The 26,139-nt window shown below is 41.9% G+C and overlaps 1 protein-coding gene across 2 annotated transcripts; it reads right to left on the bottom strand.

Moving 5' to 3' along the window:
• Positions 1–329: 329 nt before the first annotated feature.
• LOC147325845 (sodium/glucose cotransporter 1-like) lies at positions 330–24,202 on the bottom strand. Of its 2 annotated transcripts, none has more exons than XM_086302528.1 (15): positions 24,027–24,202; positions 23,195–23,266; positions 20,922–21,026; positions 20,672–20,731; positions 20,475–20,579; positions 20,277–20,382; positions 9,250–9,330; positions 8,949–9,157; positions 6,104–6,239; positions 5,881–5,988; positions 5,648–5,798; positions 5,404–5,572; positions 4,392–4,607; positions 648–753; positions 330–538 (listed from the first exon to the last, which is right to left on the bottom strand). In XM_086302528.1, exons 1-15 carry the CDS (start codon positions 24,171–24,173, stop codon positions 330–332), a joined length of 1,980 nt encoding a protein of 659 aa, XP_086158654.1. In that variant the 5' UTR covers positions 24,174–24,202. The 2 variants fall into 2 exon arrangements, with proteins under 2 accessions (XP_086158654.1, XP_086158655.1); XM_086302529.1 differs by having other exon boundaries at positions 5,881–5,979; positions 6,095–6,239.
• Between the last annotated feature and the right edge of the window lie 1,937 nt (positions 24,203–26,139).

The raw sequence follows: 26,139 nt of genomic DNA on the forward strand, positions 1-26,139 counted from the left end.
TTGCATACCACTGTATTATTACAGTACTGTCTACTGGTTCACTTAAACATTTAAATATCAAGAAGCGATAAAGACAAGCACAGTGCTCTAAACATATAAGGTTTAAACAGGGTTTTAGGGCTGAGGCCTATTGAGCAGTCTGTTAAATTTGTATAAATTAATTGATTGATATACCTTTATTAGTCCCACAAGGGGAAATTTCATAAGGCACGCAATGGCGGCGCCATCTTACCCTTCGACCATACATACATTACACAAAACATCACATGGGGAAGACAGGTCAGAGAGGTATAAATTAGAGAGTCAGAGAGCAGTTGAAAAAAGCTCTCTTAGCCAAAATAGGCATGACAGAACACAGCCACACACAGAAGGATGACGGCGTTGACATTGACTACGTTCCTCCACAGAGGCACCTCTGAGGTGTCTGTCAGCTTCCTTTGCAGCGCTTCCTCCTCTTCTTTAGTCAGCTTGGGGGCTTTTTTGGTTTCCAGGCCGCAGAAGCACATCACCGCTTTCTTCAAGAAGCCAGGCTCATCATCTGCAAAAGAAGAAACAAGACAAACGAAAGTCTGCATGTATTTGTTTATATGTATGGATGCATATTTACTGTGCTATATTTTACTCTGCTGCGTATGTCAGCTCATTACCGTCTGAGTCCACACTGTTGGAATCTTGGTTATCAGTCCAATCATCCATCTCAAGATCGACCCTCTCCTCTGTACAGTTCCTCAGGCTCCAGCACAGTCGATACAACTAGTCAAACAGCACAAAATGTGGTGAAAAATATTATCAGAAAATTTATCATTTTATTTTACTTCTTAATAACTGATTAAACACAGTTTAACAAGGAGACTCAGCAGATATGAAGGTTAAAGCAAGTTAAATCTCCATACTAGATCAGTCTGGTGGAAGCTGGAGGATGAGGATAGAGGGAAGGTGTGTTAGGAGGCAGCAAGATAGAAGAAAAAAGCAGGAGTGTAGAGGCAACATTAAATGTAGGCTGGTTACAACTATGGCTGGTAAAGGGAGAGAGCTGGCGGATATAATGAAGAAGGTAGATGTATTGTGTGCAAAAGAGTAGATGGAATAGAAGCAAGGCCAAGAGCACTGGAGATGGATTCAAACTAAGAGTATGTGTATACTGTTGTAGAAGTGAAGAGAGTGTCAGACAGGATCATGAGAGGTCGGGAGGTGTTGTAGATGTGGAGAAAGTATATGGTAGGGTATCAAGAGAGGAACTGTTGTATCGCGTGAAGAAGTCATGAGTGGCAGAGAAGTATGTAAGATTAATATGTAAGAGAGCAGTGAAACTACAGTGTCGCGTGCGGTAGAAGTAACAGATGGATGCAAGATGGGGTGGGATTAAGTCGGGGATCAGCTATGAGCCCCTCCTTGTTTGCAATGATGGGGTATTTTCAAGAATGCTGACAGTTTTTCCTCACTATTCTGATTGGATCTGAGAAATGCTGCAAACAACACTTCTCTACAACACTAAATTGCTTATATTAATTGAAGCTGATTAATATAAGCAGTGGGTAGGGAGTTCATACCAAGAAGCTTAACAACTTCTGCAACTGGACTGAGCAACCTTCAAAGTATTTACTCATCTTTTGTTCATCATTATAAAGGTAATCACGAAGAAGGAGATCTACTTGAGTCTGTCATGCTTCATAGTCTACCTCACCAGTGGGAGAGGGAGTGTGGCCAGCAAAGGTGCGTGATTTGGTTTGTGTTGACCAAGAGCTTCTAGATCTGAGTTGGGTTTAGTAGAGTGAGATCAATACTATCAAGTTCCACCACAGCACTGGAAGGTGCACTGTAGGTAGGTTCACCATGATCAATTGATCAATAGTTACAGTGTTGGGGGGATGTGCCACTATTCTTAGTTGGGTGTCATTGTGAGTGTTGGGGTTATGTTGAGCTTTTTGGACCTTACTCTGAATAACACTCAATAAACTTGCTTCACCACTACCTCGCACCTAGTTCTTTTAAGTATCTCTGAACCAACTCATTACCGATGTCTTCCTGAGCCACAGCTTGAATGGTTGTAACAGACAAGCAAACAGCAGCATCATCAGGGCTTGGTAGGTCACCAAAGATCTGGATCAGCACTTGACCACATCTGGCTAGTTTGGTTCATCCGAAATCTTTACTGTTAGCTGATGAATATTATCAATGTGCTCCTCTGTGTAAATATCTTCAGTGTCAATCACATAAACTGAGCATTGGCTATCTTACAAATATGTCACAAATATCTGTTTTCCAATCAGAACCTAGATTAACAAAGGCGACTGGAAGTTGCTGCTCTGGGATACCAAGACAAAAAAACAAACAAATAAATAATGGAGTTCATGTGATGGTGGATGTCTGTCAGACTTCATAGGAGAGCAGTATGTTCCTCATCATCATGACAGGAGCAACAAAGAGAAGAAAGTTTCAAGGCTGCGCTAGGCTACAGACATAATACCTCTATGTCATTGATGTGCAGTGTTGGGACTAACGCGTTATTAAGTAACGCTTTACAGTAACTACGTTATTATTGTGGTAACGAGCACGGTAACTAGTTATTATGCCAAAATCAGGAACGCGTTACTCGTTACTGGGATTTAGATAGGGTCGTTACTCGTTACTTCGTGTGGTGGCTATCGCGGAGCTTCCACAGATTCAGTAACATTAGCAAGTGGTGGAGGCCAGCAGGTGGATGAAGGAAAGGGGACGCAGAAGGAAAAGAGACCCGAGGCGGCCGCCGGTCCAAGTGTGAACTGAACTTCAGGTAAGAAGTTATGACCTGCAGTCTCTCTGGGTCAGATATAAACCAAGTTTAGGTGTAGTTAATTTTCGTTATTCTGACTTTTTCCGTACTGCGTGCTAGCTAGCATGACGGAGTTTCTATACAGCTGGGTGGGTGCTATGAAGTTAATGATGTTGAACTTTATTTTGTTCATAAGTTATTAGAGTTGCCAACCGTCCCGTCTGGTATTCAGAGAAAATATTAAACGTTTCTTATTGAGGTGAAAAGGAACAGTTTGTCCCGTAATTCAGCTACAATGAAAAAGGCACAAAGCTGGAGTTATTCTGTGTCTTTGCTGCACAGCTGCCTCTTCTCCTCTCATTCTCCCCCCTCCCTCTCCCGTTTCTACTTCAATCATGAAACTGATCAATGATCAGCTGATCGGCTCTCTTGTTTGTTTATCGCTCACTTTGTGCCAAAAGAGGAAACCAGCGGATGTCGCGCTAAACAACAGCAGCACGTTTAAGCTTGATCAGCTGTTGTTAGAATTTATTTAATATAAATTTCTAGAATCAGCTGATGTTTGCTGGAGCCACAGCTGTAAACCTGCGGGTCATGATATGGTTTGGTTATCTGGTGAGAGGGAAACATGAAGATGAAACCAGGAGATGTCCTTACTGAATCATCAGAGCTGAACAGGTGATGGAGAAACAGGTTTACCTTTTAGGTGACATGAATGAGTTGAAGGGAAGTTATGAACTGTTTCTGAGAGACAAATAACACCAGGATCCTTTTTTAGGTAGCTGACAGCTGGTAACTGTGCAGGTGCGGATCTAGCAAAGTGTTGCCAGGGGGCCAGGTAGGGCATTAACAGGGAAAGGGGGGCACAAAGAAATACTTTTCTTTCTTATTCTCATTTAAAATGTCTAGCTTTTAAAAAATAATTATCTGAATCTTACAACAAACGATTGATAGATTGATGCATATATACCATCAAAACAGTGTACATCACTGTCACAACAGTGTTTGTTTTCATTCAAAGGCTTTATGATTTTTCCTATAATGGTGGGTCTCTAGTCAAAATGCCCGGGACGATTTTTTTTGTCCCAGTCCAGCCCTGTATGCAGCTCATCTGCAGTCTGGTGTTGCCTACATCTTCCTATTCAGAAGGCAGAATTTCCGAGTTCTGAGTACAATCGAAAGCACCACGACTGCATTTTTTGTGTTGCATGTAAAAAGCGCACATGACGCTGTGACGTAGGCTAGAATCATGGCAGCAGTCAATGATGGTCCAGGCGTGGGATTTCTCTCGTGGAAATATGCACATTATCTTTTCCTTTCTATTGGTAGGTGGCACAGTGCACTTGTGGCAAGTAAGCAAGCTAGAAGACTGGCAACGTTATGGAAGAAACACATTAACAAGAGAATTCTGAGTAAAACCAAAGTTACTTTCTCTAGTAACTAGTTACTTTGAAAGTAACGAGTAACTTGAAGTAACTGAGTTACTTTTGAGAGAAGTAACTAGTAATGTAACTAAGTTACTATTTTAAAGTAACTTACCCAACACTGTTGATGTGTGATCAATGACCATGAAATCTCATGCTCTATACAACAATTTATAGGTGCATTGGTATTTTGGTGTCTTAAATTAAAAACTTACATGTTTGTCGTCAATAGGTTTGGTCATGAGAGACACTGCCAGCATGACGATGCCGGAGATGACAAACAGAATGAGCCCAAAGTAAAGGTAGTGAACTCCACATATGATAGTGGGACAGTTACTGGGGATAGCACAGCTACCTGTCCCATAAATAAACTCTGTAATCATCCTGCTCAAGCCCATACACAGCCCAATTATGAGGCCATAAAATGCACCCTGTGGAAAGAAAGAAAAAAGGACAAATATTACTTTTTATCGAAATAGTTTTAAAAAGTTTAAAGGTTTTAAAAATGGTAAATAAATACAATATAGTAAAATAGTAATAGATAGCAACATATATATGTATATATAATATTGTGTTTGAAGAAATAGTTTTGGATAAATGCTTCTTGCTAAAAGTGAGATTGAATCAGCGCTACATTTGGATGCATATTGAACAGGAAGCTGGAATCATGATTCTTACAGTATATTAACATACCAGCATTTGTAACTCTTGTTAGCTAACATGCATCCTGTGTACATGTACAGATCCAAAATATAAAAAATGTGTCTACAAAAAGTAGTTGGACAGTTCATGAAGGAATATTTACCACTTTTGCCCAAGTGTAATACTATTTTGTGGTCAGGACCTACTGGGATGTCTGGAATGATTAAACAACTTATTAATTGAACTTTTTCAGTGGTTGTGGGTGGAAATAACTACTTTTGCCAAGAAGCACTCTGACAGCTCTATTTTATTCCCAGTCCATCTACTGAGCCGAGCTATGAACTATTTGTCTTATTTTTCCTCTACAGACTTACAGATTGGTTTAATCATTTATCCCTAACACTCGGCATAAAAACAGTTTTTCCCCAAGCGACAAATGACAAAAGCTTTGCTCTTGATAACATTTTCCTGACTAAATCCCAGAGGTATGTGAAGGATTCTTTCACTGCACAAAACGACAGTGAAGAACAGATTTCTTTCTTATTTCATGAAAAAGTCAAGCAAACACTGAAGGAGGCAACTCACAGTCTCATTGACACGTTTGCAAAAAATGGCAAGCAAGAAGACAGCTGCAACAGGTGGGGCAAGGTAACTGGTGATGGATTCAGTGTAGACAAAGAGTTGACCACTTTGGGATCCCTGCACCATAGGAATCCATGCTATGCTCACACCAATCAGGGCCAAGATAAAAACTCTGTACAAAAAATGCAATCAGTCATGCAATGCAATCATTTTTCTCATTGCAATCAATGGCAAAAATGTGTTTTACCTGCCAGCAATCATGAGTTCCTTCTCACTAGCAGAGCGACGGATTCTAGTGTAGATGTCCATGGTGAAGAGAGTACTGGCACTGTTGAAGATAGAGGTAAGGGAGCTCATCAAAGAGGCCAGCATCACAGACAGCATAAGACCTCGCAAGCCTGAAATAGAGTAACAGATTAAAAAGTAGAAATATAAAAAAATCTGCAATTATTAAAAGTTAATAAGACAAAGGTCACCAACCTTTAGGCATGAGTTCCACGACCAGTTTCGGATAAGCAATGTTGCTGCAGCCCACCCTGGTCCCACAGTGTTTTTCACATTCATCTGGATCCACACATGCTACCACATCTAGATTAAAGGCAGAAATCCACAGTATTTCATTTTATCACAACTTTAAATATACCAGTAAGCTTGCTACATAAGTTACATACAACAGACTCTTAAAACCACACACCACACTCACCTGTGTACAGGATCCTGCTAATCATCCCGGGGAAAACCATGAGGAACATGGGCAGTATCTTCAGGTATCCACATAGGATACAACCTCCTTTCACGTGAGAGAGACTCTTGGCAGAGAGGCAGCGCTGCACAATCACCTACAATTAGGAAACAATTGTAGTACAATTCAGTGGTGGTAAGCAACAAAATACATTTACTCATAGAGCCAGATTCAATGTGAAGTATTGCAACAAGCTGAGAAATCAGACAGCAAGAAACTCACAAGGAGGCACTGAATCTTCAAATACTGCTGTAAACCCTACAACTCCAAAGGCTGTGCTCTTTTATTCTGCATTTAAAAAGCATACTAACACTGTACTTCCAGCAGGTTACATAACAGTAAACATAAATTTCTTAAATTTATGAAACACTGTGTTTCAATATGAAACACAGTGTTTCAGAGGCATGATGGGAAATTACATTTAGACACTCCCACACTCCACACAGCCCTCACCTAGGTGGTTAGCTGTCCCCAACAACCCACATGTCTGTGTCAAAATCTTTGAGATGTTGGGGGAGGTGACACTGTCGTTAAGTCAGATTAGAAGATTTCTCAGTGGTCTCTCAAGTTGGGTTGAGAGTCTAGGGTTAGTGCTGGAGCCCTGAGTGCATGACAGTCACGATGGAGCACAACCACCCTTTTCTATTCGACCAGCCACACCATGTAAACCACATCTGACAGTCTGTCATACACATTGCAGAGTCCAACGCACTGGCTCATCAGTTTAGGAGAATGGCTTATCTTTCTCTCTAGGCTGAAGGCTCACACCTGCTCCCCAGGTACAAGACCTTTCACCCTGAATCATACAGTGAGCATGTTTCTGCTGGGAACTTGCACCTGGTCAACTTATGAGGTGAAACCTGTGACTGAATCAGAATGCAGTTCAATGGGTTGAAGCTGAACATCACTGGATGCATTATCTACACTGCAAGTGAAAAGAGATCCATTTCACTCTCAAGTGATTTTAAGTCCTCAGATCACCTTTAAAACTCAAGGGCTCCTAACACGGAAGAGCATCAGTGGAGGTGATCGCTTGATGCTATGGTTTCTTTCACTGATGGCATCTGAGTAAGAATGCTGGTCTTCAGTTGGCTTGAGACCTACTGCATATTTCCTCCTATCAAAATGTTCACTGGGATCCTGGCCTTATAGTTTTCTATTAGATTCATTCATTCATGAACATTAATAGCAAATTCAAGACTGGCTTTCCACTCGACATCTGTAGGACACAGTTGCAGCAGGGAAGCCAGTTGAAATTGGAGACTCCAGTGAGAGAAGTTAACATTTTAAAGGAAATAGTTTTAGCCTGGAAGGTTGCTTTTAAAATAATCAAAAGACACTGGAGGGAGGATCCATTTTAATCTGTTTGATGTGGATTTATTGTGATAAAAAGACTGGTATGGAAATTGTTGATGTCCTGACTTTAAGAAGGAAATGCCTACTCTGCAATTAGCAGGTAACCAATGAGACAAAATTGTTCAAGACTTGGAGGGGAAGGGCTTGAGGGTGCGAGCAGCTGGGTGTGACCTGTGTGGTTCCCTGCCTCTTCCAATTAATGGAGGGTATTAATCGCCAGCTTCACTGTCCTTGTATGCTTGCCTTGTCATCTTCTGTCCTAGCTCTACCAGCCTGCTACACCACGACACCAACACTAAGGTTCACCTTTATGGATTCTGGACACAAAACCTCTCAGGATTCTCAGCCACACTCCAGGGAGTACCACCAACCGCACTACCTGCCTGCTCTGCTGCTATCACCATCCCACACAGGGGCCTAGAAAGCTCAGGTCATTCCTCTGCCAGCCACTCGGACCTCTGCCTCCCCCTCTGAGCCTAAACGTCTTTCTGCCCAAGTAAGCCACTCCGACACTCTATTTCAGTAGTCACTATAACCTCTGGCCCAAACTATGCACCCACCAACACCTTTTCTCTCTCTCTCACTCTAGTGCGCACCGCAAGCACCACAACACCAGTCACTGCTTATGAAATGTTCTGTTATGTTCTTCAGGCTGCCACGCAGGATTCTCGGCCTTGTAGTGTACTTTGTATCAAGCCAAGTTTCTAGGTTTTTATTTTGCCACCACACTAGAGCCCAACCTTATACACAGTACATTGGCACAATGACAGAAACTAGCCCACTGAATGAACAATGGGCTGTGAGGTTAGTTTCTTGATCATTAATATGCAAATTGTTATGACCATTGATCAAAGACCATTGATTAAAGACCATTGATCAATAGCCTAATTGCCAAATAACTTAATTGAATTCTGTATCTTTGTAAATTATGTTCAGTTCTTTCAAATAATCTTTTGTTATTGAAATGACTTTACACGTACGATTAATGAGGAAGATCTATAATCACTCATCTACCTGCTTTCCCGGGCATTCGGTCTATTCTTTACATCCACTTCCCACATCAGACTGAGTCCTGACATCCTTGTTCTAGTCCAATCATTTCCCCCTGCCCTCTCCTTGCTACTCTCCTCTCTGCATACTTTTAAATCTCAGTGCTTGTCTGTCATTCTGCCTTTATGATTCCTATTCATGCAGCCCAGGTCCTCCTCATCTCTGCTTCACCCTGTTTACTCATAGCTGGATCCAAGACTCCATCTGCATTTTCTTCACCACCTCTAGGTTACATAACTTAACTGAATTTCTTCCAATTGTTCTCTCCTTATTTAAATTCAGTCTAGCATGAATATATGAACACACCGAGGCAATCAGCTGAATTTGTCTCGGTTTTTGACTACAGACTGGTTGCTGAAAACTGCAGTTGAGCTGCCCAATGCTTATTTGCTTAACTCACCTGATCAGTACAAAAGTACCAGATAGCCTGAATAGTGAGTCCAAACACGAGACCAGGCCATGGGATGTCTGCTGTAAGTGGATCCCTGAAGAGATGGAAGGAGTCTGGCCGGGGCTCATAGCAGTTTGCACTGATGTTACCCGTGATTGAGGGGACAGCTTGCATGTAGAGTTTCTCAAAGTTTTCATATCCCTTTACTTCATTAAAAGCTGAGGAAAATCATGTGCAAGTTAGATCAACATTATTATTTATTTTTGTAACTTTCCAACAAATAATTTGTATGTAAAATTTTTCATATTACCAAAGCCCATCAGAATGAATGATCCAATAAGCATGATAAAGGTCTGTAAAGTGTCCGTGTAGATCACTGCTGCCAGTCCACCTTGGATAAAATATATGATGTTATCAGTCTGTGAAAATCTTCACTTAATCACTTGAGATTTTATCAGCACTAATATACATAAAAAAGTCCTCTTCAATAAACTCATCATGTCATTATGTAACTATGGTGGCCCCTAGAGACAAAGCACGTACAAACTCCAAAACACTTGCAAACTCCAAAACACTTGCAAACTCCAAAACACATGCAAACTCCAAAACACTTGCAAACTCCAAAACACTTGCAAAATCCAAAACACATGCAAACTCCAAAACACTTGCAAACTCCAAAACACATGCAAACTCCAAAACACTTGCAAACTCCAAAACACTTGCAAAATCCAAAACACATGCAAACTCCAAAACACATGCAAACTCCAAAACACTTGCAAACTCCAAAACACTTGCAAACTCCAAAGCACTTGCAAAATCCAAAACACATGCAAACTCCAAAACACATGCAAACTCCAAAACACATGCAAACTCCAAAACACTTGCAAACTCCAAAACACTTGCAAAATCCAAAACACATGCAAACTCCAAAACACTTGCAAACTCCAAAACACTTGCAAACTCCAAAACACATGCAAACTCCAAAACACATGCAAACCCCAAAACACATGTAAATTCCAAAACACAACGGAAGTGCTCCAGGACGCTAGGGGCAGTGTTGAGCTATTGTTAACTAGTAACTACACAAGCCAGGACGTACCAATGGCTGTATCCCAATTCAGGGTCTGCAGCCTTAAAGTACGCAGCCTCAACGATCCTCAAGGGCCGCATACTCAAAGACCGCTAAGGCCGGAAGTGCGAGGCTTGTGAAATGGGACGGTCTAGCCTCAGTTGCGCTGCCCAGGTTGCCTAGCAACCATGATACTAACAGCTGGAAACGTGTCATACAGCTTTGTTTGACAGAAATGAAGGAGAAAATCTTTTGTTCATTTGTTTGTTTGTTTCTACATGAGCTTTGATCATTCTCTGTAAGATTAAGCTCAGCTATTGAACGCCGTATATTTTAAAGTAAAGGCTTTAAAACCAAGCTAGTACAAACGTCACTAATGTCACATAACTTTGCCGACATGTGGCCAACAGTAATGTTTTAATGTTCTTCGTTATTAAACATTTGCACATAAATAAGTGACATAATATTCAGTACTTGCTTAAAGTTTACTCTTCGGCCGCCCCTCATCCGCCGTTTTTTTTCGGCAAAATTATCCACACCCACCGCTGCGCTATGCATTCTGGGATATGTTGGGCCACGAAGTCTACACTGCCACAGCCTTAAAATTCAGGGAAATGAAGGACGCATTTCAGGGCCGCATTTCGAGCAGCCTTTGAATTGGGACAGCCTTCGGCGTGCCGCTGTGACGTAATCGGCCTTGAAATGCGTACTTTAAGGCTGCAGACCCTGAATTGGGATACAGCCAATGACCGGATTTGGGCTGTATCCCAATTCAGGGTCTGCAGCCTTAAAGGCCACATTTTAAGGCCGATTACGTCACAGCTAGTGATAGTAAATTTGATTCTTTTTACTGAATCCAGTTTTAATGAGTCACTCACCAAAGTGAATCGGATTTTTTGAGTCATTTGGGTCACTGAGTCAGTCGACCAGAGAGTGCAAAAAATGTACATTTTCACTAAAACTTAATTTGTTTCTCTTTTCATGTAAATCCTACTGCTAAGATGAATGATTCTAAAAGAAAACAACTATTTTAGAGAGCAAAAAAGAGCAAAACATTTCTAAAATTAAGCAATTTCCTATCAAAATTGCTTAATAAACATTTATTCATTTTTATTTTATTTTAATATATTTTTATTTTTTATTTCATTAGTATTTTCCTTAAATGTGTTAAATATATATTTTCTCATCTAAATGTCCACTGAGCTGTGAGCCAGGGGGTGGTAATGCGCCTTAACATTGGTTGCCAACCAAGAAGAAGAGGAAGCTGTGAGCCAGGAGGGAGGGGGTGAGTGAGGCTGTGTCCCAATTCAGGGTCTGCACGCTTGAAGTACGCATTTTAAGTGCGGTTACGTCACCGCCATGCGACGACGGCTGTCCCAATTCGAAGTGTACTTCAAATGCATACTCCAAATGCGCTGTCGATTTCCCCAAATATCAAGCGTGGTCCGGTGCGCGCTTCGTGGTCCCATATATCCCACAATTCATAGCGCGGCGGTGGATGTGGATAATTTTGCCGCAAAATACGGCAGAAGGGAGCGGCCGAAGAGGTTTTTTTTTTTTTTCAAAACTTTATTGAAATTATAAAGCGAACAGTCAGTCATTCCAGTTCACTTTGTACAGTAGACATACAAGGCAAATAAGAGTAACAATATACAGTACAATGAAATAAGAAGGATAAATAAATAAAGGATAAAAAAGAAAAAAAAGAAAAAAAAGGGGGGGGGGGGATGTGACAGACTTCATAACAACTGTGTACTTGAAAGTTGTGACAGCTCATTCGTTAAACATTTCTGAATGAATTTCAATCAATGATAAACCTTTTTTATTGGAAGTTAATTTAAGAGAGTTTAAATAATATTCAATTTCAATCAAAAACAAATTAAATGATGGGGTTGAGTTTTTAAATTTACATTTATGTATGTGGAATTTCCCTAATAAGATGGAGCGGCCGAAGAGTGAACTGTCAAAAGTACTGAAAATGACGTCACTTATTTATGTGCGAATGTTTAATAATTAAAGTCAGTCATATATCCACAAACACAACAAGCTGAAAGTCAGTGATTTATATATATATATAAAAATCACTGACAGCAGCTGGATAGCGTAGTGGTTAGACTACATGCCTTTGCAACACAGGATCACAAGTTCGATTCCTGCCTGGGGCGTCTGTATCCAGTAAGGGTCCTAAGGCTAGACCCCCTATGCTAAGCAAGCCTACCGCAAACATGAGCGAGACAGATAAATATGAAGGCATGCCGGCTCGGACGTCGCCTGGATCAACAAGGTCCGCGTCAGGTGTTGAGGAACCAGGGCACCCTGACGAAAAGTGGGCTACTGGAACAAGAAGGCATCAGTGGTCAAGAGATAAAAACAGAGCGTTGTTGGAATGCTACTACGCAAGTAACCCCAGCGGAAGGGGCTACATGAATAGGATGAGGGACCTATGGATTCTTCGATACCCAACATCCACAATGACGGCGAAACAACTAGTAGCTCAGTGTTCCAACATTCAAAAGAAGGTGACGAGGTGCAACACAAATGCTACGGCAAGGAGGAGTCAGGATGCCAGGTGGGGGGGGGAAAGATATCATCACCCCCACCCGAGATTGGGTACATCGCCCCAAGTGCGATAGGAGAAGGATCGTTGAGTGCGAGAGGAACTGACCTGAAAAATAGGATCATGGCCAAGCTTGAAACCTGGATCCCCCGTAGCCGGTTACCAAAATTACGTGAAGTACCCTCTGAAGGTCTGCTAGATGATGTTAATGCAGCACTACGGACAATACCTACAACCACGATTACCGACACTAACAAGCTGATCTACAATACGGCAGCAGTGATCAGTGAGATGCTTGGCTACAAGTTGAACAGCCACAAGGGGCAGTACCCTCCATGGAGAAGGAGGGTAGAGGGCAAGATCAAAGTAGCACGGAGGGAGGTTAGCCAACTAACGGAGTTGCAGAAAGGTGCGACAAAGAAGGTGCATAAGAAATACAGCAAGCTGTCCATACCTGAGGCCTTGGAAACTGCCAAGCAAAGACTCACAGCCTTGGCCAGCCGCTTGAGGAGGTACACCAGAGAGATAGAAGGCAGGAGAATAAACCAGCTGTTCTCCACAGAACCAGCAAAGGTGTACTCTCAGTGGCAAGGGAACAATAAGAGAACAGCACCACCAAGGCTGGAGACGGAGCAATACTGGAAGAGCATATGGGAGAAGGACGCAACCCATAACGGCAATGCTCAGTGGCTAGTGGATCTGAGGGCAGACCACAGCGACCTCCCTGAACAGGGTCCAGTAACCAGTGGCAGATATCCCAGAAAGGGTCTCCAGTATGAAGAGTTGGACAGCACTAGGGCCCGACATGGTTCACGCCTACTGGCTAAAGAAGCTGACTGCACTCCACGAGCGTCTGGCAGCACAAATGAACCAGCTGCTAGTTAACGAGAGACACCCAGAATGGCTAACCAAAGGTCGGACGGTCCTGATCCCCAAGGACCCCAAGAAGGGACCGGTCCCCTCCAACTACCGACCAATAACCTGCCTCAGTACTACATGGAAGCTCCTGTCAGGCATCATATCGGCTAAGATGAACAGGCACATGGGTCAATACATGAGCGGGACACAGAAAGGAATTGGCAAGAATACCAGAGGCGCAAAACACTAGCTACTGGTAGAAAGAACAGTCAGCCGAGACTGCAAGACCAGACTGACCAACCTGTGCACTGCCTGGATTGATTACAAGAAGGCCTATGACTCAGTGCCCCACAGCTGGATACTGGAATGCCTAGAATTGTACAAGATCAATGGGACCCTAAGAGCCTTCATCAGGAACTCAATGGGGATATGGCGTACAACACTAGAGGCCAACTCCAAGCCCATAGCACAAGTCACCATCAAGTGCGGGATCTACCAAGGAGATGCTCTGTCCCAACTGCTGTTCTGCATAGGCCTGAACCCCCTCAGTGAGATCATTAACAAGACTGGCTACGGATACCGACTACCTGCTCAACATTTGGCAATAAAACCCTTTCTGATTCTGATACGGAACGGAGCAGTTGTCAGCCACCTCCTGTACATGGATGACATCAAGCTGTATGCCAAGAGTGAACGAGACATCGATTCACTGATCCACACTACCAGGCTATACAGCAATGACATTGGAATGTCGTTCGGACTGGAGAAGTGTAGTCGGATGGTAACAAAGAGAGGGAAGGTAGTCAGAACTGAGGGGATTGAACTACCAGAAGGCAACATTGCAGACATAGAGGACAGTTACAAGTACCTGGGGATCCCGCAGGCGAATGGGAACCATGAAGAGGCCGCTAGAAAAGCTGCAACCACCAAGTACCTGCAGTGGGTCAGGCAAGTCCTGAGGAGTCAGCTGACTGGTAAGAACAAGATCCGGGCCATCAACACGTACCAGCAGGGTACCGTGATCAGGTACCCTGCTGGGGTAATAGGCTGGCCAAAGGAGGAGATAGAAGCCACTGACATAAAGACAAGAAAGCTCCTTACCATGCATGGAGGGTTTCACCCCAAGTCCAGCACCCTGAGGCTGTACGCTAAGCGGAAGGAAGGGGGCCGGGGACTGGTGAGTGTCAGCACCACAGTCCAGGATGAGACAACGAACATCCAAGAATACATTGGGAAGATGGCCCCAACTGACCGAGTGCTCAGTGAATACCTCAGGCAGCAGAAACCCAAGAAAGAGGAGGGAGATGAGGAACCATCATGGAAGGACAGGCCCCCGCACGGTATGTACCACCGGCAGATAGAGGAGGTGGCTGATATCCAGAAATCCTACCAGTGGCTGGACAAAGCTGGACTGAAAGACAGCACAGAGGCACTAATCATGGCAGCACAAGAACAAGCTCTGAGTACAAGATCCATAGAGGCTGGGGTCTATCACACCAGGCAAGACCCCAGGTGCAGGCTGTGTAAAGATGCCCCAGAGACAATCCAGCACATAACAGCAGGGTGCAAGATGCTAGCAGGCAAGGCATACATGGAACGCCATAACCAAGTGGCCGGCATAGTGTACAGGAACATCTGTGCCGAGTATAACCTGGAAGTTCTGAGGTCAAAATGGGAGATGCCCCCAAGGGTGGTGGTGAATGACTGAGCTAAGATCCTGTGGGACTTCCAGATACAGACGGACAAAATGGTGGTGGCTAACCAACCGGAAATAGTGGTGGTAGACAAACAGAAGAAGACGGCCGTAGTGATCGATGTAGCAGTTCTGAATGGCAGCAATATCAGGAAGAAGGAACACGAGAAGCTGGAGAAATATCAAGGGCTCAGAGAAGAGCTCGAGAGGATGTGGAGGGTGAAGGTAACGGTGGTCCCCGTGGTAATCGGAGCACTAGGTGCGGTGACTCCCAAGCTAGGCGAGTGGCTCCAGCAGATCCATCGGAGATCTCTGTCCAGAAGAGCGCAGTCCTGGGAACAGCTAAGATACTGCGCAGGACCCTCAAGCTCCCAGGCCTCTGGTAGAGGACCCAAGCTTGAAGGATAAACCGCCCGCAGGGGCGTGCTGGGTGTTTTTTTATATATATATATATATATATATATATATCATAATAATCTGACAATACTATAATATTGGCCATATTATATTTACATTACCACAGTGAGATGACTTTAGTCTCATGAACAACATTAACTAATTGTTATTTACTAACTAATCTTAAATGACTGTTCAGCACAGAAATGAAGCCCAACAATCATGTTTACAGTCCTGTGGTCTCAGCCTCAGATACTCAACTAATCAAAGTGATGTCATGACAAAAATGAATGACCAACAAAACATTTTTTCTCCTTCATTTCTGTCAAACAATGCTGTATGTAACGTGTCTCGCGGTTAGTATCATGGTTGCTAGGCAACCTGAACAGCGCGACGAAGCGTATACCGTCCCATTTCACAAGCCTCTCACTTCCGCACTTCTCGTACTTATAGTACGCACCATACGTAGTACGTGTAGTGCACGTACTTCAAGCGTGCAGACCCTGAATTGGGACACAGCCTGAGTGAGTGATTCGTTCGCTCTATGATTCAGCACAGGAGGGAGGGGGTGAGCGAGTCCTGAGTGATTCGCTTACGATTCAGTACAGGAAGGGAGGGGTGAGTAGCTCAAATTACAAAGTACTGAATATTATGTCACTTATTTATGCGCAAATGTTTTTATAATGAACATTAAAACATGTTGGCCACATGTCGGGAAAGTTATGTGGCATTAGCGATGTTTGTACTAACTTGGTTTTAAAGCCTTTACTTCAAAATATACGCCGTTCAATAATTGACTTTAATCTTACAGAGAATGTGATGATTTTGTGGATAATTAAAGTCAGTCATATATCCACAAACACAACAAGCTGAAAGTCAGTGATGCTGCTCGGTTTGCAGTCCTGAATATCACGGCACAAGCAGGATCCACTGCACTGTTAATGTTAGCTATGTTATATTGCTGCCTCTGTTCGGTGGTGTCGAGCCAAACGGACTTTAACATGTGTTTGAATGAGCTGATGGTTCACTCGTTAAGCTGAAAGAAAGATGCTTTAATCACAGCAGTCACACATGTGTCCACTGTACCATCTGGGAACTCTTCTTGTTTCGTAATATCACAAACACTAAATCCTTCTTCTTTTGTGCTGTTTTGTAGCAGTGTATACACCTGAGACTGTCACCTGTCTGTCTGTCCTGCACTCTCTCTCTTTTTCTTTCTCTCTGATTGTGTAATGTATTTATGCATTTATAAGTCACAGAGGTGGGACCAAGTCATTGTTTTGCAAGTCTCAAGTAAGTCTCAAGTCTTTATCTTCAAGTCTCAAGTCAAGTCTCAAGTAATGTCAGGCAAGTCAGAGTCGAGTCTCAAGTCACTGGTGTAAAAGTCCAAGTAAAGTCACAAGTCTGAAATTTTGAATTTCAAGTCCTTTCGAGTCTTTAAAAAAAAAACGAAAAAAGCATGTTGCAGTTATATGCTAAATGTAAATATTAGACCATGTAATTTTTAAATCTGTGTTTTTCTCAACACATAACAAAATAGTGAACTTAGAAAATATACACAAATTGTGAAATTGCACCTCTTTAAAATGCAGCTCAATTAAACCTAGCTCCAAGAATAATTTTCACCGACAGTTCTGAGATAAGCTGCATGTTATTCTTGGATGCGGTTGTAGGACCGGCTTTAAAATCGCATGACAAAAATATCATACACATTAAAAAAAACTGCATCACCAACGTAGCCTGGACAACATTTGCTAGTTAGATGAAGTCAGCTATCTCATCCTAGCATATTTATATGCATATTTATAATTATACGCTTCTTGGAGTGAGTGCATACACTCATGAAGTTTAGTAACTTCCGGTCACTGCAACAAGCCTAGGTACAGTTTACCGACGGATGGGTGCAGGACCTTGAAATGTACCGTGTAGAACGAAAGACCATCGTACGTATCATAAGTTTACCAGTCTCACAAATCGTCTTCATAAATACACATTCGTTAACCGTTTATTAATAGGACCTTTGAGCTCAACGGTAATTAATTAGCAGTGGAAATAATTTCTGGTAGCATCACAGAAATGTAGCAGTGACAATAATACTGTATGCTGTAATCGTACTGGGTAATTAGTGATACAAAAAACCTGTTTTATCCTGTGAATAAAAGCATATGTTTTTGTCAATGTACCATAATAACAGAGGAGAAACGCAATATTGTGTCAGGACAATTCACTATTTATGCACAATAAATAAAGGAGCATAGCGCGACAATTTCTGTTCAGCGCCAGACTTGCTTGTAACCTATATCACCAATTATGTTAAGAAAATGACGTATTAACTACTAAAAAACACTGACCTTCGTGTAAATGCTTGGAGCAGACTATCCTGTGAGCTGGAGTGTTCTGGGACGTTATATTTGGTCTTAGAATGGCTGCAATCCAGGCCACCCGTCGCCTCTTTGTTACTTCGGAAACATGGCTCGAACAATTTCTCTTCAACGAGGTAATCCGATAACAACCGATCTCTTTACCCGTCGGCTTCCCGTGGCTGTCATGCGACCGGCTATTGCAGTTAATAATACAACGGCTTCTTGACATTTTTGTGTTTCTTTTTATCGCTGTGTGACTGATTTCAATTGAAAGCCTGCGTGCGCTAGTACCTCTTGCCACGAGTTCCCAGAATCCTTTGCGGTTCTACCCATGAATGACGTCACATTTTCAATCTCTATATAATATGCATGTTAAATTTTATATTTGGGGTAAAATATCAAGTCTTTTCAAGTAAACGGGTTCAAGTCCAATTCAAGTCCCAGGTCATTGGTGTAAAAGTCCAAGTCAAGTCACAAGTCTTAGAACATTTTTTCAAGTCAAGTCTAAAGTCATAAAATTAATGACTCGAGTCTGACTCGAGTCCAAGTCATGTGACTCGAGTCCACACCTCTGATAAGTCACACTTGTGTTTGAATCCTGCAGCTTATCACACATTTGATTTCCATGTGTGACAACTGCAAGTGTCCAGAGTGAGGACAGACTGAGAGACCCACTGCTGCACGTCATCTGTGAGGCTTTGCACCCCTGATGATCCACCAGGACAAACTCAGCAGTGTGTGAGGAAGATGAGGAGGAAGAGCCAGCAGCAGCTGACAGATGGAGAGAATAGACAGACCGTTCCCTGTTTGTGAAGAACTGCTAGAAAAGTTTAGAATCACTAATTGTCTGTCCTGAATCAGTCTTATTAGGTAATGTTCAAATAATTTTATCATTCCAGTGTTTTCAGTGTGGGAGAAAGTACTCAGGGCCTTCAAGTTACACACTATGAAAGGCAGCAACAAGTTTAATATTCAGAAACCTAAAGTATGTATCAGCAGCAGAATGGACCTAAAAATAAATGTTTGTTCCAGTTCTATGAAGCTTTGAGTATTTTGGATTAGTAGCACTGCTGTGTTTGTTGCATCATATTGCTGTAATTGTTTATATGCTTTATATATTCTGAGGTAAGTTGATCTATAGTGTTACATCATATTCTATAAGGATGTTACGTGTTTGTATACTTTCTGCCCAGTTTGACCCATTTAGCAGAAGCCAGCCTGTTTAAGGCTCTGATATCTATTTTGTATGACTTAAAGCAGTTATGACATGGTCTGATTTTCTCACCCAATAAAGGAATATTTCATATATCAGTCTACTCTTCATTTTATCAGAAACAGTTATCACAGCTTGTACATTTTCTTTTTATAAATATATGTAAGCAATGAGCCAAATTTAGTAATGCCAACATACTGAAGGAACAACATTTGTCTCTTATATATGATACACCTATATATGCACTGTCAAAGATACTTGTCTTTGAGTGAAGATTTAAGGTGATAAGACATATAAATAACTGAATCTGTACTGAAGCTCAGTATTTGACACAGAGTTCATGTTCACTGCTGTAATAGCTAATAATGATTAATATAATAACTATAATATTGGCCATATTATATTTACATTACCAAAGTGATATGACTTTAGTCTCATGAACAACATCAGCTAATTGTTATTTACTAACTAATCTTAAATGACTGTTCAGTACAGAAATGAAGCCCAAAAATCATGTTTTACTGTCCTGTGGTCTCAGCCTCAGATACTTATCAAATCACACAAAGCTCTTGTAGAAACAAACAAACAAATGAACAAAATATGTTCTCCTTCATTTCTGTCAAACAAAGCTGTATGACACGTTTCCAGCGGTTAGTATCATGGTTGCTAGGCAACCTGGGAAGCGCGACGGAAACTAGACCGTCCCATACAGACAAACTTGCCGTTTATTTTGCAAATCGAGCTCAACACTGCCCCTAGCGTTCTGGAGCACTTCCGTTGTGTTTTGGGGTTTGCATGTGCTTTGTCTGTAGGGGCCACCGTATGTAACTACTCATTCTTTAAAACTTGTAATTGTGGATGTGTTGTTACAAAACAGCAACAGAAGGCCAATTCAGGCTTATCCTAGTTCATGGCAATCAACCACAGCAACTCAGCAAAGATAAATCAACATTGAAGAAAGAGAGCGATTGTGTGTGTGTGTGTGTGTGTGTGTGTGTGTGTGTGTGTGTGTGTGCGTGTGCGTGTGTGTGTGTGTGGCGTGTGTCTACATCTCCACGTACGGCTTTGAGAAGTCTTTACCCCCAGTCATAATATAACTGTAGATATTGCTTCTTGGGTAGTTTATGAGGAAAATGTCTGTTTGTAAGTTCAGTAAAATAGGAAATGATTTTTTCCCCGTGTACAAACCTGTGACAGTGTACAGTGCCGTAATCGCCAGAAGTGCAATAACAGCGAGATAGATATTCAACCCAAGTGCCTGTTGGATAAAAAGTGCACCAGACAAAATGTCTGCCTGAATGGGGAGAAAAAAAAGTAGGATTTCATTTAGGATCATCCAAAACAGGCACAATAGAAATATTCTCTGCTTTTCTTTCAGGAACTTACTGAGATTTTGGTGAAGACATACAAGACAAGGGAGAGAAGAGAGAGATAAATGCGAATGCGCTGTCCTCCGAACCTCTTCTTCAAGTACTCAGGCATGGTGATGATCTAAATACATCCACAAAACATGAGATTTTACTCATTAATCATTGCTTATTTATAAAGGGTAAATAAATATATATATGAGGGCTTTTGTTTACCCCAGCTCTAATGTAGATGGGCACAAAGATCCATCCCAGGATAACAATCGCAAAAACAGACTGAAACACACAAGAAATATGCAATAATCAGGAACCCTGTTTCCTTTCATCCTTTTTTCCTCTGCACAATGGAGCGCTCATAAAAATCAATAAACTATGAGCTGACATGAACTTATTCAGTATCAGAGGCGAGGAAATTATTTTAAATAAAAACTGATAATGAATCAGTGGCTCAGGAACAGTTACTCACATTCCATTCAAATCCACCAATGGCTATTCCTGAAGCTGCGCCAGTACCAGCCATTCCTACGAAATGGACACTGCCAATATTGCTGGCAAACAGCGATGCTCCGATCTGTGGAGAGCACAGTTCAATCTGTCAGTAGGTCCATTTGTAAATTAAGGAGACTTAAGAATTCATTCAAGAATCAACTTGGTTATGCTTTTTATGCTAGCCCACATCTCAGTATATTGTATAAATTGTAAATGATTTATACATTTGATTACTCAGAAGTAATGATGATGATTTGTTAATCTCATATAACCTCATAAATCATATTTATATGGGACTTTACTAGTCTTAATCTCTGTTCAAAACTAGACTTTTTGTAGCCCATCCATCGCCACAGTTGGCGAGGGGCTATTGCCAAGCACATGCACTGTCATGCAGAACTCTGTCACATCTTTTGCAAGGTCATTGTCACAGTACCAGAGAAAGTGTAAGTAATTTCGGTGATCGTCCCTTACAGTAAAGCAGTAGAACATCTGTTTCACATCTGCAGTTATTGCTATGGGCTCTTTTAGAAACTGCAGTAGCACACCAACCAAAGTGTTGTTCAAGTCTGGACCAAAAGGACATCATTCAATGACTCCCCCTCATGTTTGGCACTTGAGTCAAAAACAACCCTTACTTGTCCAGGCTTTTGCAGATGGTATACTCCAAACAATGGAAGATACCAGCACTCTTCCTCAGGCTTCAAAACAGTCTTCATGGCCAAAGGTTTCACCTCTACTGGGCACTTGTATCAAACCATCAAGTGAGAGCCAGCACCCCACTTTTTTTTAACAAGGTTTTTTGCATTGCTACAGTATTTAACTGTCTTCCCACACACATTGCACACAGCATAATTTATATGCTGAACATAAACGCAGTTATAATCTGTGAACAAAGTCAAGACTGAGTGTTTTGTGGTCTGTCTTGTGCCTTGGGTATCTCACTGACTCACATTCTTGTGGAGCCTTAGCACGCACTTGAATGAGAGGCGGAAGGCGATTGTAGTTCCTATCCAAAGGGTATTGCCAAATGTCCCGCTAATTGTGGAGTTTACTTTTGTCTGTAAGTCATATTTAAATTAAAAATGTAAAAAATTTAAAATTAGAAAAGTGTAATCAAATTAGTTATTGATATTTTCATATGGGAATTGATCCTGCAACATGAAACGCTGGTAATGGAAGCATTGATAGTTCAGGACCGCTCCACACATCACTACCCCTCAGTCAGTCAGTGAGATGATATACAGCAGTGAATATGACTGACACCCATAAACAAAGCAGCATCTGGCTGCAGTTTAAAGAAGCAGACACTAACTAAGTGGAGAAACCGCATCAGCCCATCCAAGCTGAGGCATTTGATTTTTCTGAATGTCAACCTGCACTGAGGACAAACTGTTTGGCTACTGAACAGCTACCTTGGCTCTGTTTCTGTTCTGTGGATTTGTTTGCAGCGTTTTGTTTTTGTGTGAACAAATGCACAAAATTATGCAATTACAAGGTTTCTCATAAAAACACTCAATGCAAAAGGGTTTGTCAACACACAAAGCATTCATATTTGCCAAATAAGGCTAAAATGTGAGGCTACAGATGATAATAAATGAAGAGCCATTTGGGAGCCAAAAGAGCCAGCTCTTCTTTGGGAGACAAGCCACAAGAGCAGGACTCTGAAAAGGTCTGAAAACGAACTTCCCATCACTACTAGCTGGGCACAACAAGCTTCCCAAGTGCCAACTGTGGCCCCAAGAGGGTGCCAAATCATACAAAACAAAATCTTAATAACACATTCCAGCTATAAGAACACAATCACTAATTAACCTAACATGCATTTTTTAGGATTATAAGATGAAACCAGGCACCTGGGAAAACCCTGTGCATTCAACATGCTTTATGTGTAGTCATAATTTGACCACGCATTCATACAGCACATTATCTATCTCACGTCCATGGTCCATGTAGAATGATCAGCTAACCTTAAATGCATGTCTTTAGACTACAGGTGGAAGCTGGATACCTGGAGGCAGAGGGAGAACATGCAAACTCACACAGAATGGCACAGCTAGGATTTGAACCTGGGGGACACTCTTGCTATGACGTGACTATGATAACCACCACTGTACCATAAAATGCTTCTTTTATGATAGCTTACATCACATTGTTTTCCATTTGAACACAGCAATAAAAAATTGTTAATGGCTCTAAATGCAGGAAGAATATTGTAAAGGATCTAATTCTAAATATAAAGATACTCACCGGCCACCATACCATACTCCTCCCTGCAAGGAAGAAGCCACCTACAGTGGATCTGTTAGTGTGGACCATAGACTGTAACAGGACAAAGGCACGTTTTTAGAAAATCCTTAAATATGTGCAAAACTGTAACAGACTACATTGAAGGAACAAAGACATCCAGACTAAAGAGGAGAAGAAAAACATGGCTTGTTAACAGCACTCAGTCACTCGACGGTATGAGGGTGACTTGCTTCCTATGCCGTTGCAGCTTGCACATCTGTAAAGGAACCTTTAATGCTGCAAGGTGTTGTATGTGCAGATTCTAGAGCAACATATGCTCCCATCCAGACGACATCTTTTTCAGTGAGAGCATTGTATTATCCAGCAAGACAATGCTCATTGCATCTATCACAACAGGATATCTTCATAGTAGAAAAGACTGATCTGCCCTGGCATTAATCCAGACCTTTCACCAACTCCAACCATTTAGGCAAAAATATGAGGAACACCCAAGAGTGTTGAGCAGCTAGAATCCTATATTATTAGACAAAAATGGGACAAAATTCCTCCATCCAATTCATAATTAGGATTTTTTTTAATGGTACATGTTTTTTTAGGTTAATTTGAAATTTCCACTAGAAATAAAATATGAATTTATGAGATTTTCAAATCATTGCATTTAGCTTTCATTTACGTTTTACACAGTGTCCTGACTTTTTTAGAATCAGGGGTGTAAGACACATTAGGACACATTAACATACAAACTATACTAAATCTTCTTAGCTGGAAACAGTTTATAAAATTATTGAGGAATTGCAGAGAAATTGGTTTTAAAAGTGATTGCAAAACTTACCCAAACTCCAACTGCCAAGACGACCAGGAAGTACACCACAATAACAGAGATATCTGCAGCATTATTAAGAGCCGTGGTGTTTTTTGCATCATTTTCTGCATTTCTGTTTATGTAAGAGAATTCAAAATAAGAATAATCTTGAGACATTTTAGCTGAGACAGACAACAGCAGTGTTGTTTGAGTCGGCTCTGTTTGAAGCGTTTACAGAAAGCGATTACCTTTATAACCTTTGGTGTGCATGTGAGAGGGAGATGAAAGCAGGAGGCGTAGATAGTGTAGATGTAAAAGAAGGGAAAACAAAGAGTGGGTTTGTCTAAGACATTAACACATACTCCAGTTGGCTGAAGGTGGATGCACATATGAACATTGCTGATTCAAGAATGTTGACCTGAAAAATGTGTTAAAATGTGTAACTGTCATGATCCTGGGTCATTTGACAAAGTGTTTTTGAGTTCTTTTGTTTTGGTGTCAATTTTGTATTCTGGTTGGTTGGTCTTTATTCAGGTTTATTTAGTAATTTTGAGTTTATTCTATGTTTTAGTTTCTTGTCTATTTAGGTTGCCCTTGTGTCTTTGTCTTCTGTGTGTTTTTTGTTTATGTGTGTCCTTGTGTCTTGTTTTCCTTTCCTGTTGTCAAGTTCCCCCTCCTTGTGTTCATTCCATGTCTCCCCTGTCTGGCATGTTTACCCATGTTTCCCCAGCCCATCAGCTCTCCCTCGCCCTCTCTCGCTCGCTCGACCTCTGTCTTGTGTTTTCTCTACCTCTCTGTTGCCCTTGCAGTCTTAGAGGTGTCTCTGTTTTGTCTCCCTTACCTGTTCCAGAGTTTCTCTCCTTTTTTCCCATCTCGTCTCCCCAGTCTGTTCTAAGTTTTCATGTTTGTTCCATGTCCTGTTGTCAAGCTCGTGTCAGTCTACGTCTCAGTGTTTCCTGTTTTATTGTGACAGCTGTCTGGCTGGTTAGTTAGATCATGTTCAGTTGTGTTCCCTCCCGTGGTTTGTTCGCTCGTTTTCCCTCGTGCTCATTCATGTCTGCGTCTCACTCTGTCCTGTGTTGCCATCTCCCTCATGGCTATGTGTTTCTCTGTGTGTTTGGTTTAGGTTTCTGTATTCCAGTTCGGTTTCGTTTTGTATTTCTGGCATCCCAGCGATTAAGGTCAGCACCCTGAGGCTCCTCCCCGTTACTGCCTTCCAGGTTTCCAGTCATCACCCAGCCGCAGCAGCAGGTTTGCCCGGCCATGTTTCTGGCCAGAATGTGAGCTGGGAATGAGGAGTCGGCTACCCAGCGGCTTCCTCTGCACCACGCTGCCGGATCAAACAGCGGGGATGAATAATGGCGGCTTCTTGCCACCAGCTCTCTTGAGAACTGAGAGAGCTGAGACTAAAATAGTACTGACTATAGGCTCCATATCAGTTCCATGTACCGCCAATCCAGCAGAGCTGAATTAGGAGGGTTTTGTTTCCAATTTGCTTAGTAAAAGAGACTATTATTGTTCTACTGACTCTGTTTCTAAAGACTTAAGTCCAGTGATTATAACCCCTGTGCCTGAAAGAACTGTAGCTATGTGTTTAGAGGTGTTTAACAATGGGAATAGGACTGCATGTAGCATGGCCAAATCTGTCATAATTAAAGATTCTCTGGGACAACTGAAAATAACATTCATTTCTGCTAATGGGAGTTATAAGAAAATGTTTAATGTTTCTAAACCTAAAGCTGGCTGCAGTATTTAGTTTCAGGCCTGTTATTGGAAAGATCCATGTACCTTGTTCATGAACCAGCTTTTCAGCAATGTGTTCTTCAAACTGTGCTTACTGTAAGGTGAGCACAGTTTATCTGTCTGTTTTTGGACCTGGTCGATACTGTTCACTATTCATGAACAGTCCAAGCCATGTGTTTCACAGCTGGGTTCTAAGCTGTCTGTAAATACAAATGTCACAAACTGTAACTTAGGCCCCTTCTTGGCACCTGCAAAGACTGAGGCCTCCCCTATGGACTGTTATGCACCCAAGCCAGTTTATTCAGAGTGAGCACACTCTGCAGAGACTGCACCTTCCACGTTGGCCGGACGCTCTGGAGAGCCCATCCAGCTGCCTTCCTCATCGGCTAGAGGCTCTGGT

Source organism: Aulonocara sp. 'chitande type north' Nkhata Bay, linkage group LG7 (genome assembly GCF_057382095.1).
Source record: "Aulonocara sp. 'chitande type north' Nkhata Bay isolate Kocher_YH1m ecotype deep benthic linkage group LG7, A_spYH_male_GT1.1, whole genome shotgun sequence".
Taxonomy (NCBI): Eukaryota; Metazoa; Chordata; class Actinopteri; order Cichliformes; family Cichlidae; genus Aulonocara; species Aulonocara sp. 'chitande type north' Nkhata Bay.

Bases quoted from the DNA above. Each gene is read 5' to 3' on its own strand.
- LOC147325845 (XM_086302528.1), bottom strand. From the start codon at position 24,173: ATGTCTCAAGATTATTCTTATTTTGAATTCTCTTACATAAACAGAAAT. The intron at 20,732-20,921 runs GTGAGTAACTGT...TGTGTGTTTCAG, and splicing joins TTGGTGGATTTGAATGGAAT to TCTGTTTTTGCGATTGTTAT. The intron at 4,608-5,403 runs GTGAGTTGCCTC...TTCTTTCCACAG, and splicing joins GCAAACGTGTCAATGAGACT to GGTGCATTTTATGGCCTCAT.